At 37.7% G+C, this 13,216-nt stretch overlaps 1 protein-coding gene across 5 annotated transcripts in view; it reads left to right on the plus strand.

The window, feature by feature from the left end:
• Positions 1-13,216, plus strand: part of PRMT8 (protein arginine methyltransferase 8) — a 70,855-nt gene that overhangs the window by 45,324 nt on the left and 12,315 nt on the right. For all 5 annotated transcript variants that reach the window (XM_030040905.2, XM_030040906.1, XM_030040904.1 and 2 more), the window contains 4 exons: positions 1,435-1,498; positions 5,152-5,294; positions 5,684-5,771; positions 9,377-9,492. In XM_030040905.2, the coding sequence (XP_029896765.1) occupies positions 1,435-1,498; positions 5,152-5,294; positions 5,684-5,771; positions 9,377-9,492 (411 nt within the window). The remainder of the gene's footprint in view (positions 1-1,434; positions 1,499-5,151; positions 5,295-5,683; positions 5,772-9,376; positions 9,493-13,216) is intronic.

Raw genomic sequence — 13,216 nt, forward strand, 5'->3', positions numbered from 1 at the left:
AATGAGCAATGGAATTGAAAATGCCAGGCAGATGTGAATATAGACAGGAAAACTGAGTATGTTATAATGGCTGTAAATATAGACAAGGCATATAGTCTACACAGTTTACAGTAAGGGAAGAAGAAGCTGGATGGAGAAAAAGGACGGAGTTCTCCCCAAGGGATTTCTTCCCTGGACTCTCTGAACTGGCACTCTGATGTTCCTTTCTACATGCCAGTTTTGGTTTATGTTCAGGCCATTTAGTCAGACATCTTGAGGAGCGGTTTACATCCACAGGCAAGCTAAGTAGAATTAAGGCTCATGTTCCCATGGGGACAGGGATTGATATTATGACTGCTATTATGCCTAGCTGTTTCATTGGCTATATAAAAAGAATAAGGGATTTGTGTGTCCTTCCATCCGCCATCCTGCCATCTGCTAGTGCCATCACAGAGGTCAAGCACAGTTTGGCTTTTAGAGATTAAATGAAATTCACTGGACGTATTAACCACCTCATTAGAGATAATATAATTCTATTTGACATTCCCATAGGGGAGTTAGAGAGACAAGGATTATACAAAGAATTACTGGCAGTTTAATGTAAAATTTGGAAGAGGTAAATTAGGAACTGATGTGGTGACTACCAGCAACTTTGGCCCTCATGATTTTAAAAGGGCACAAGAACCAGAGGGATTCATGGAATGCAGTGTTTCTCTAAAAGATATAAAAGGTCATTGCAAACATGGGCTTTTATGCTAGAACACAGATTTTAACAAATTTAAGGGCAAATCTAAAACTAGAAGGTACTTTGTAATTCCTTTCTTAGTAAAAGCACAGAACTGGTCGTAGGAAAACACATTCAGATCTGGATGTTTTTGTAAATACAATAATTTCAGTCATTTCTTATGTGTAAAATGTCTGTATTCTTTTTTGATAGCATGCATTGCCAAAGATGATAAATTTTTCACGGAGAAAAGCAATTGTGTCTTGACAGAGAGCAGTATTGGCAGAGTTTGAATTTTAACCTTATTCACAAAGTTTGAATATATTTTGTTTTAAAAAACGTGAGGAAATGTAGCACCATGCTGATTCATTCCCTTCAGCAGATTTTTTGGGGGGAGGAGGCAATATTTGAAGTAGCAGGAATAAATTAAATAATATTATTAATAAATTATGTAATTTTGGAGTTAGGGCCCCTTTTTTCCACATTTCAACAGCTTAAAAACAGTCTTTTCTATATGAGCCAGTTGAACTCAAACACAGACGGCAGTTTAAATATTAAGATATCATTGATCATGATCCTGCCCACACAGGTTTGATTTACTCTTTATCAACGATTACATGCTCTGTAGAGTCTTTGCTGCCTTCAGTAGATTTTGGTTTTATTCATATAGCTGAGATCTCTAACACATAATTAGTCTTCCTCTTGCTTTTCTTTTTTTCTTTTTTTCCTAGATTGAATGCTCAAGTATATCTGACTACTCAGAAAAAATTATCAAGGCCAACCACTTGGACAACAGTAAGGCATATATAAAAATATTTTCTTCAGGAGACAGAGAAGATAACTGTTTCGCTTTTTCTGATTAATTTATGTTGTGTGGTTTATATGTAAATGGTAGTTTTACTTATTTTACTTATGTAAATACAAAACTAAACACCTCATTCTAGGCACTACAATTCCTCATGGGAGACGTTACTTCTACATTTACTTCTAGGCTTACAGACAACAGAAGCAAATAGGACTCATCAGCAGGCAGTTTGATTTAGCAAAGCAGACAGAAGGCCCCATATTAGAGCTGAAGTTTTCAAATTAATTCTGCCATTTGAATTCCACCTTATCTCTTAAAATAGAATTGACACACACACACTTACATTCAAATTGAAATAAGGTTCAAAGCAAAAAGTATTCCATATCAATACAGATTTTTCACTAAGAGTTTCTTCAGACTTCCAACTTAAAAAAAAAAAAAATTTTTAAAAAACATATTGAAACACACACAAATGAAAATGTTCAATTCTCAGAATAAGAGTATCATAGAAAACTTTTTCTTTCTTGAAAAGAAAACTGTTGACATTTCCAGGGATATGGAAACATTTCAATTAAAAAAAAATACTAAAAATACCCCCAACCTACTGAAAACTCTTAAAAAATAATCATCTCCAACAAGCTCTATTTCATGTCTTCACTCCTCCTCCAAATCACTGCACACAAGATAGCTTCATAACAACCTAAAAAATAAGGAGTTTTTTTTAACTGAGGCTGTGAGACAGTTCTTGTTTAAACTGGCTAGACTTTGTCATTTGCCCCCACTTTTAGCTGTGTCTGCACTGGTGCTATGCTAGCACATGCACAGGAATAGACTTCTGTTCTGGTTTAGATCTGCTCTAATTTTTATTGCTGTCACTGGCAGCTTCTGACTTACACTGAGCTGTTTGGGAGGAGAATTTTTTGTACAGTATGCGTATTCAAGTGGTGTGGTGTGGTGGGAAAGAAACAGCAGTGACGTGGGCTATAAGAGGCCAGCCAGTGTTTGCAACTTTTGGTTCAGAAAAAGGAGAAAGCAAAGGACCAGAAAATACTCTCCTCCCCAGTAGGGATAAAGCACTAAAACAACGAGGTGTTGACCTCAGCTTGGTTATCCTGCACCTTTGGTGCCGAGCCCATATATTCGCAGAACGGCCTTTCATCAAACAGGTACACAAACAGCGTACCACAAATCAATTCACGTTTGGATTTCCAGCAACAGGAATTGTGTGTGAAGGGACCTTTGTCAGAATAAATAAGAAGGATCCAGCGTGCTCCAGGGGTTGCAGAAGGTATTTATCTCTGCTTCTTCCTCCTGTTTCTCCAAGGAGCAAGTCCTTGGAAAAACTGTGGAGGAAGAAGCAGAGACCCCTCCCCTTTGGCAGGAGACCTGCCTGGACAGGTTCAGCAGTCTGTCGGACTGCAGTTTGGTCTCCAACAGAAACAAACTACACAACTGAACTAACATTTACACTTAACACACATTATACTGACCCACATTCACTTTTATTTTAATGCAACCAGGTACTGAGCCAAAGGATCTTGTTGCTCATGGAAATTTTTCTTTTTTTCCCCCTAATTGTTTAGAGAAATGCAGAGTCAGCAAAAGGGGCTGAACCAAGAGAAAACCCACTGTTTCCAGAACAGATACAATACAGCTGGGGACAGCACAATCTGTTCCCACATGATGCCTTATGAAGATGTTTCATCAAAGTGAAGGGAGGTGGGAGGAACTTGTGCTGCTGCTGCTGCTTACACTGTGACTGTTCTAGGTATAAACAGAGGGCTTCAAAGTCTGCAGGTGTGTCACTGGCAGCTGTCAACAGTGCTAAAATTCACTCCAAAAGAATTGTGGCAGTGAAAGTTCTCGGGAGAAAAGAGAACTAAAGAGAACTCGTGGCTGGATCTTATAGACATGAAGAGTCTTCAGTGTTACAACAGATGAACTATTGAGCTACTAACTGTGAAAGGAAGGAGATTAAAGAATGGGAAGGAGAAGAGAACTCTGCTCTTTTCCAATCAGGTTGCTCTTACCAGCTGATACTTTGTGTCACCAGTCTGAATCAGAGTGTTCCCAACTGCTTAGGGGGCCAGTCTGGATTAAAAGTTTGCTATGCAAATAAAGTGGCCACATCTGGTTAGAGTTAATACTAGTACTGCATGTATTTTGGAAGCACAAAACCTCATTTTTCCTGGGCTGAGTTCTAAAAAATCACTCAACCCGCACTTCCACTCTTAAACAGCTAACCTAGTTGTAGCTAAATGAAATTCATCTTCCTCAAACTGAATGTTGACAACTTTCATCAATAAAAATTGCCATCATTAAAACCTGCCATTTATTAAGAGTAATACAGTAATCTTATCAATTAGTAATGGAAAGTAAAATATTCCCTACTCACTTTATTCCTGAATTTCAAGTGCATCAGTTACCTTGTCAAGGAAGAATCTGGAACCACGAGACTTTACCCACTGCAACCAATAATATAAATAGAGACAAACCCAAGCTGAAAATTATTTGTCTAAAGAATTGGGACTACATTTGTAAATAGGAAATATATTTTTAAAAAAATGCAAGAATAATTGGTGAATTGTGTAGTGGTCCTAAAACAAAATTATTTGTTACAACTGAACTAAATATGGACCAGCATTTAATTTTACTTTAAGCAAAATACCTGTTCTGGTATCAACCAATTATATTAATTGATTGTTGATTCGCTTTTGCAGTGCATACTCAGTCTCCTGTAAGTAGTATACAGTATTGCCAGTAACTTAATGCGCTGTGTTGTAATAGTGTCTCTGAGGATCTGGTATTCTACCACATCAAACTTCTAGCAACCTTTTAATTTCCTTGAAACTATTTTGTTGACAAAATACCTGACAGCATTGTTTTCCAACAGTCAGTTTAGATAACTGTGGAAAGTTATGCAAGTCTACACCACATAGAAGATTCAGAGTGAGAATGCCAGTATGTTATAAAAGATTCAATCATGAAGCAGAAAGGAATGAAAAATTATTTTTCATGAGAGAACCGTGTTTGTACAAACTTTCTTGTTTGTGTACTGTCAGGCTAGATCTGACTTTCTCAGTTGAGTCAGCTCCCCAGAACTCATGGAAGAAATAAGCCTTAGTTTCCTCATTGTGAAGGCAGTATAATATATTTGAAAAACAGTTGAGAATTAGATCCTAGTTCCATAAATCGCTAATATCTCAGTGATGAGATCATGTATCTGTAACCCTACAGGGATGTTTAAAGGATTCTAGGTGGATTCTTTGCATTACTTGGTCAATGATCTAGAAATCTTCCAAATTCCAAAGGGCATGTAAAATGAGATCATGCAGGTAACCAGGTAAGGCCTGTTTTTCTGTTGTTTTTTTATATATGGGTTTTATTTGGTTTGGGTTTCGGTTTGGGGTTTGTTTCTTTTTTTTTTTTTTTTTCCTTTTATACTGATACTAAAACTTCTGTTTATTATGCCTACTGCAAGTAGTTTTAAAATAGTGTAAAATCCATTGAGTCACATGGAGTCACCCCTTATCTACAGGCATTCAAGAAGAGAATCATACTGAAAAGGTCAGCCTGACATTCACCAGTAAGGAACTTAGGTGTTTTATTATGTGAAACGTATTTCTTTGGATTCTTTTTTCAGTAATCACAATATTTAAAGGTAAAGTGGAAGAAGTTGAATTACCTGTGGATAAAGTAGACATCATCATCAGCGAGTGGATGGGTTACTGCCTCTTCTACGAGTCCATGCTCAACACCGTCATCTACGCCCGCGACAAGTGGCTGGTAGGTGTTCTGCATGTCATACTCCTTGCTGGAGCAATCACCATTTATTTTGTGACTACAAGCCTTCTCTCTCCTCCTGTCACCATAGCAAGACACAATTACATCTCCAGGTGTCATTTCTTAGGCTTTAACAAAAAGATTAACAAAGGGGATCTCTGTGAAAGAGCTTTGCTTTTGATTAACTGCTGGTAAATTCATATAGACACTATCTAATGACATTGCTACAGGCTGCAAGAGTTGCTGAGATTAAAGCTGATGTGACAATCTGAAGGAAAACAATAAAGGCATGCAAGGGGTGCTTGTCTGGTTTTTGTATGTGCAGTTCAAAATGTGATGTCTTTGTCAGGTGAATAGATTACGAGATCCATTTCCCCACAATTCATCAACAGAAACCTGGAGGGCTAATGTTTCCAGACCGAGCTGCTTTGTACGTGGTAGCAATTGAAGACAGACAGTACAAGGACTTCAAAATTCACTGTGAGTAAATGCCTAACAGTAACACTTTTCTATGGTTATTTCCCTAAAATATTTGATTTATAGTAGCCTACTGTAATCTCTTCACTGGGAAAGTTTTGCAAAAGCCAAGAAATCATGCTGACCAGGCCAGAATTCAAATATAAACACGAATACTGAGAAAACTCTAGTCTGGTGATAAATTCAGGAAACTTGCAGTAATTTAAAGTGCACAAAGGAAAAATGCATTAATAATTTGATGTAGATTGCTTAGATTTATACTGATACCTCTACCTGTGTTTTAAAATGTGGATTTTAGGAGATTTAGTTTTGTTGTTGTTTTGATAAATACATCATCCCACATAACTGCCATTAAAATTGGTAATATTGTTTTGCCATCCAGGTGCTGGGTTTTGTTTTTAAAATAACAAGAACAGAAAAATTAGTAAGATGCAAATGAATTGTAAATGTTAAGATATAAGCCTAGAAAAAATGATATCACTAATAAGCTTGTCGAGAAGAAAAAATGCTTTTTTGACTTTTTAAAACACTTTATGTGATAATTTTTAAATTAAAAATAAGGATCAGAAATTTCCATTTTACTTTGATGTGAAAAAAAACTTCTAAACTTTTTTGTTTTACTGCATAGATGCATAAAATTGACTGTTCCTTTACATTTAAAATGTGTGTGTGGGGGGGGGTCCTTGAAGTTTCATTGACTAACTGGTGCTGTTAGTGACCGCTGCAGGTCACATAGTCCAGCCTCCTGCTCAAAGCAGGCCAAATTTCACAGTTAAAGCAGGTCACTCAGGGCCCTGCCCTGAAGTCAAGAAGTGGGGATTCCATGGCTTCTCTGGGCACTTTTTCGATGCGGAAGCACCCTCAGGAGTAAACATGTTTCTGAATATCCAGTCAGAACTTTCTTTGCTGAATCTTGCCTTCATTGTCCCTTGTTACCTGAAGGGAATCTGCCTTTTTCTTTGTTTCTGTAGAGCCAGATAGCAATTAGATCCCACCATTAGCCTTTGCTGTCCCAGGCTAAGCAAAGCCAGTTTTCTTGGACACTCCTCATATCTTAGCATGTGGTTCACTTTCATCACCACAAGGTCATACTCCTGGTTCACATTCAACTTGTTGTCCCCCAGGTCACCCAAGTTTGGATTTATTTGGTCATAATAGTTTTGATGAAATGAGTAAGTTCTACATCATTTCACTCTTCTTTTTTCTTTTTTGGCTTTTATTTATTTTTCAGATCTGGTCAATTTCACTTAAAGGCATTTTCCATTAGGGGAAAAAAAAAAAATCACAAAATTCCTAAGCAGTTTTATTAAGGATACATGAAAAAGCCTAGGTAAAATTAGTGGGTTCAGTCAACCTTTAAATGAAAATGCCTAATTCCCCATTCCTTGCCTCTCAGCTCCTCTCACAAGAGAAGCTTTGGTTTTTCTGTCATCAAATTCAGTGCCAATACACAGAACTGCCAATGGGTCAAAACTGCCATTTTGGGTCAAAACTGCTATTTTGGATCAAAAGCAAGCCCAGTGCAGTGGGGCAGTGACAAGAAGTCTGTGTAGGTGCCAGGGAGAATTATATCTACTCCTCAAGCACAGCCTAGATTTTTCTCCTCAGTTATGTGATGACCTTGACAGCTACATTCCTTACCAAATTTACAGATTCAAAAGGATGTATGAGGCATCCATTCTGTAAAGGAATCAAACCCATTTAGGCCTAAAAAAATCCATTATGCCTTCTTTCACCTTGCTTTTGAACCCTTCCTTTCTAGGCCTTAAGCCTTTTTCTTTTCTCACAAACAATATACCTGTTTTGAACTCATTTATTTTTTCATCATTAAAAAAAAAAAATGTTTCAGGTTCTTTTTCTCTTCTAAAATGTTGCTTTCTTTTAAGACACTTTCTTTTCTGATTTGACCTCTGATTTCCCTTCCCCCCTCACTTTTTATACCTCTGTGAATTCTTCAGTTATTTCCATCTCACCACCTTTTGCACCACCATCTTGTCTCTCTTTTCAGTTTATAAATCCTTGATGGTGTCTCCTTACATTTCCATGTTTCATCTTTCTTTTTTCTCTCATAAAGTGGATAGGGTCTTGGCTTCATATGAGATGCAGGGCTGAGCATTTCAAAGGGCACTCAGGAACCATCATATTGATTAAGAAATAATGCAATATGAGGTTCTAAAAAAATCTGACTTCTGATTTCTCAAACTTCATTAATGCCACAGAGTACTACTATAGTCAATTACTCTGATTTCCTGCAAAATGTGAAACATAATTTTATCTTTTAACTCCTGTGACAGGTCTCTGTCTAATACAGACTGTGGCATCCCATGTAGGCTGAAGTACATCAAGTGATGGAGGCCCCAACAACTCTGTTGGTAAATTGTTCCTTCAGGGTTTCCTAGTTAATCTTTTCTGAGTAACCACGTAAAAACATATGGCTTCTATAAGTATAATCTGAAGCTCCCGCATGCTCATGATGCCTGCAACAAAAGTTTTGACCACCAGCTCCCCTGAAATCTTGAGCCCAATAAAGAGATGACGTATCAAAGAACTGTTCATGTCCAGATTTGTTCCAATTTAGAAATACGCACATTTTTTGCTCATACTACGTTTTCAGTCATAGTCCTCTGGGAACACCAGTAGCTCAAATGCTGTGCTCGTATGGTCTGAAAAACTGGGACATTTCGAACATGTTCACTATTGCTGTTTATCAGTTTACCTTGCTTGTGTTCAAACAATTTTTTAAATGTTCACAGTATTCAGTTTAGACTTTCAGATGGAGCACTGAATGGTCCTTGACTCATATGATTCATAAGACTAAGATTTCACTTTTTTGGAGGTTTTTGTTTTCATTTTGTAAAGCAATCTTAAAAGCAAAGCCAGTGTCCTATTCAATGTTTCAATGTTTCAATGTTTTCATTTTGTTCAAGAAAAAAAAAAAGGGAAAAAAAAAAACCTCAGCAAGATAAGAAGCATTTATCGGCACAATCAGAAGAACAGTTCAAATATAGAAGATAAGCATGGCTTTTAAATCTTTTAGAAAGTGGACATTTTGCTTTTTTGTCATCATGTACATGCAGATTAAAACTTGGATGTCCCAAATATTGAAACACACCGGTAATTCTACTCCTGTCAGTAATTCACTTGCTGAAACTAAGACTACTTAAATAATTAAAAGAGCATGCAAACTGCTGATTGAATAGCAATCTATAAAAAAAGGAAATATTAACCACAATGGTTAGGAAAGGATAGATTAACCTTAGCAGCTATTCCCAAGTCTCAACCTGACATATTATATGATTTTGGGCAACACTCTCAAATGTCTAAAGCCATGAAAATCATTGACAAATCTCATATAACACAGTTTGGGGAACACCAAAAACCAAGGGCCACTTGTTCAGAGATATACATTGAGGGGTTATTTTGCCACAATTGCATTATCTGTAAAATAGCAGTGATGACATAGACAACTTGCAGGGAGCAAAGATCTAAAGAGGAGAGCTGAAAGTTAGGGGATGGTAGAAATTCTTTCAAATGAAAGATGCTTTAAGAAACAAAAAATTATTTTTATTATTACTGCTAATCTTTGACACATCCATTTGCATTGACAGGGTGGGAGAATGTGTACGGCTTTGACATGACCTGTATTAGGGATGTTGCCATGAAGGAGCCTTTGGTGGACATAGTAGATCCAAAGCAAGTGGTGACCAATGCCTGTTTAATAAAGGTTTGGTAATTCCAAATATACCTAATTATGAATGTTTACACCTAACTGTAGGATTCTTTGGAGACCTGCTGCTTATGTTTTTACTATTCTCTTTGTATGCTTCTAACTAGCTGCAGAAGCCATCATCATAGAATGCTATCACACTAAGAAGGAAAGTTGTGCAGTTTTAAATTAGTCAGTACTAGTATGTTGCACATGCCCAATACTGTTACCTGAGCTAAGCATGAACATTGATACCTTGATCACTTATGGAACACTCAAAAGCAAGATGCTCCATGTGACTCTGTACTCATCTGGCTACTGCTCACTGGAACTTAAGACTCTTACAAATTATACATGTGATAATATTGATAAATAGAGACATGGTGTATTTAGATATGAATTTTAATTGCCCTACCTTCTTTTAAATAGAGGTTGGAAATTACTGATGGAATGCTGCTGAGGAGAAGGGGTAAATTAATTCTGTTTGCAGTAAAAAAGACAAGCATCAGTTTCTGAATTGGTCAGCTCTGATGAAACAACTCTAATTTACTCCAAAGCATGAGATCAGAATTGGAACCTAATTTATTTGTATAACTTCCTAATTCTTAGCCTTATCCAGAATGTTACTGTGCTTTTCCAGCCCCAACATCTGCAGCCGGAGGTTAGCTTGTACCCTGTTCTACATATAAGACAGAATGGTCACTGCTCCCTGTTCACAAGACCAGGTTAAGAATCCATAGCCTGCAGAAACACATGAAAGCTCTAAAATTCCTTCCATGCGAAGGAATCCTCCTCATGTGGGACTACTCTCATGAATAAGGCTGTCTGCATCGATAGCAGTGGTAGGATCAGGTCAATGAATCCAAGAGAGTGCTCTGTTATCCCAAAGACTCAGTTCTAATTTTTCCCTTTCACTTTTTGCCAGTAGCAAACACAGCATTAAGTATTCCCGTATGCAAAAAGGAAAGACATACCTTTAGTCTGCAGAACCTTTACTGAAAGCAGCAAAAAGGAACAGAAGTAGAAACTCTTGTGTGAGTACTTATGCATGCACAGTCCATCTGCACTAAGCAGAGCACAAGATGGTTGTGTCTGAAAAACAGTCTAAGCCAGAGCAATTTAAAATTGCAATACACACAAAATAAACAGCAATTTAGACTGTATAAAATATGTCTGGAGAGTGAGAGATCAGGTGGCAAAATGGGTTGGCTTCTTTGGAACAAAAGGTTATCAAAGCCGCATGCCCTTAAATGAAGTGCAAATACAATGCTTTCTTTAGAAGGTCTTTGAAAGTAATTGGGTTTAAGATGACAAAAATTTTCAAACTGTTCCTATTCAGGTTTTATATTTAATTCTACATGGCCCAACATCTTTTGTCCATACACTGAATGGTGCTTTACCATGTAATGGCACCTTGGGAGCAACGACTCTCTTTTCCAGAATCTGTCCCTAATCTCACAAACTGATCACTAAAAACCAAGAAAGTTGTCAATGAAAGGTAGGAAAGAGGGAGGCTTTTGTTCAAGCTAGCAATATGGAAGCAGGAAAAACTGAGGCTGCATTTCTTTTTTTAATTTAATTTACTTTTGCACGTAGTTTATTTATATAAAGTGCATTTCTTTGATCCTGACAATATTTGTGAATTCAGAGAATATTAGCCTAAGAAAACATTTGAGAATAAACAAAGCAATAATGTTTAATTATTCAAATGTTTTATTATGGCATTTTAAGATGGCATAGCTTACTCAGATTCACAGAGGCATTTTTTTAGGGGTGTATTCAACCCAAAGCCAGCTAACTTATGGTGCCTACCAGATGTGTCTGGGTTCCTGTACATTAGTCAGTAGATGGACTAGTCACTAGATGCATTCCTAACAGAAAAGTCAGAGCCCTGTGCTTCTGCAGTTATGTCAATTCCTGATTTAGATGCTCTGAATTGTTCTGCAAAATCAGCAAAATAAGACAACAACGCCTGCATGCTATGTAACCATGACACTTATCTAGAATGCTGGAGACTTGAGTAAAATTTCCTCATTTGTACTCTTCAGGAATTGGATATAACCCAAGTCTTGAACCCTTCAGGGAACTCTAGCCACTAAGGCACAGTTGCACTGGGGGGTGCTGCATGCAGGGAATACAGCATCTTCTCTGTTGTGGAAGCAATCCCCCTTCGAATGATCTCTTAAATATATCCCAGGGGCATAGGAATTTTCCTGGCAAGTAGGAGTCTTCTGTTTAAATACCAAACCAAATCAGCCAGGGAGGGTAGTGGGACCAAAACATCTTCAAACCACCAGAGTCAATAACTGAGCTCAGGAAAAGCATGCAAGTGTCCTTCTGAGGGCGTACTGCTTTCAGTAACGTTGCCTGAAAAAATGGAAAAGTTTGTTTCAAACTCAGTGAAACAGTTGTGTTTTCTTCTCTGATCCCTTTGCCCGTTAGAGAAATACAAATGGGTTTGGGCTGACCCAAACCTTTTTCTCCATGTTAATTTTGATTTGGTGTCAGCACCAGAGACTACGATAACAATAAATCAATTGTTCACACAGCTGTAGAAAAGCCTGCAATGAGAGAGTGGCAAAAACTCACAACACCAAGCAAGAATGAAGAACATGCCTCATCCAGTTTATAATAAAAAATACTGTTGGACTTTCCTGAATATCTTCCCCTATCTAGCCACAGAGAAAGAAAAAAAAAAAAAGGAAATAAATCTACTTTTATGCTCCCATTTGTCCCACACTTTTCAGAAACAGTTTAAAGCTCCTGCAGGTCACGCACCACTTTGAGATTTCACAGTTTAATGCTACTTAAAGCACAAACTGCCTTCCCTGCACAAAAGAAATCGTGCAACGTTCTTGTTTATCAGAGAACACAACATAATAGCAAAAACCCATTGACCTATATGCTCAAATATCCAGTTCTTTGAGGAATTTCCACTGTTTTGGAAATATCATGATTCACCTGTCCTGCAAAAAGGTACTGTTGCTCAGAGAGATCCATCCACACAGGTGAGGCACTTGTCTGTGAGCTCCGATGAGTCCCATGTTCTTCTCCCACAGTAATCTTCATCCATGAGATTTAGGAGAAAGCGTTCCTCATGAGACTTTTCTCTTGCTCCACTGCATCTTCAGTGAACTCCCTAATCACATTCCCTTCTCCCAGCTTCTCCTAAAGTAAAGCAAGAGGCACCTATGCCACTCATTTTCCATCTTTCTTCAAACACTGCTCTGTTTTTCTCATTTTTCTTCTCTACTCTTTTCTTCGCATTTCCCTTCCCTTTCCTAAGTGACTTTCCCTGTCACTCTTACCTTTCCAGCAGTTCTCCCCACACTCCTTCCTTTCACTTTCAGCATCCTCAGATTTAACTCAACCTTCCTTCCCACCCCCCCCCCCCCCAAAAAAACCAATCCAAACAAAGAACACAGTAGTAATTTTCAGGCATTTCCTTCTGTGCAAACAGGAAAAGATGGCAGAAGAGGGGTCCTGGCAGGAGGCTGAGGTCTCTGTTATCTAGAGGCCATAGCTACACTTGCTTCCCTGTTATTTTATCTAGTAGAAAACCAACAGATGCTGCAATATCTAGTCAAAACAATAGCTCAGATACTCCATTCTTCCTTTCACTGCTCCCCCGAAACACCCAGAATTTAATGTTGTTTCTTCTCTCCCCACATTAATACTGTAGTTCTCTGCACTCTTTAAAAAAAAGAAAACAGAAAAATCATTTTCTTTTGGAAAAGTGAAT

This window comes from Aquila chrysaetos, chromosome 17, assembly GCF_900496995.4.
Source record: "Aquila chrysaetos chrysaetos chromosome 17, bAquChr1.4, whole genome shotgun sequence".
Taxonomy (NCBI): Eukaryota; Metazoa; Chordata; class Aves; order Accipitriformes; family Accipitridae; genus Aquila; species Aquila chrysaetos.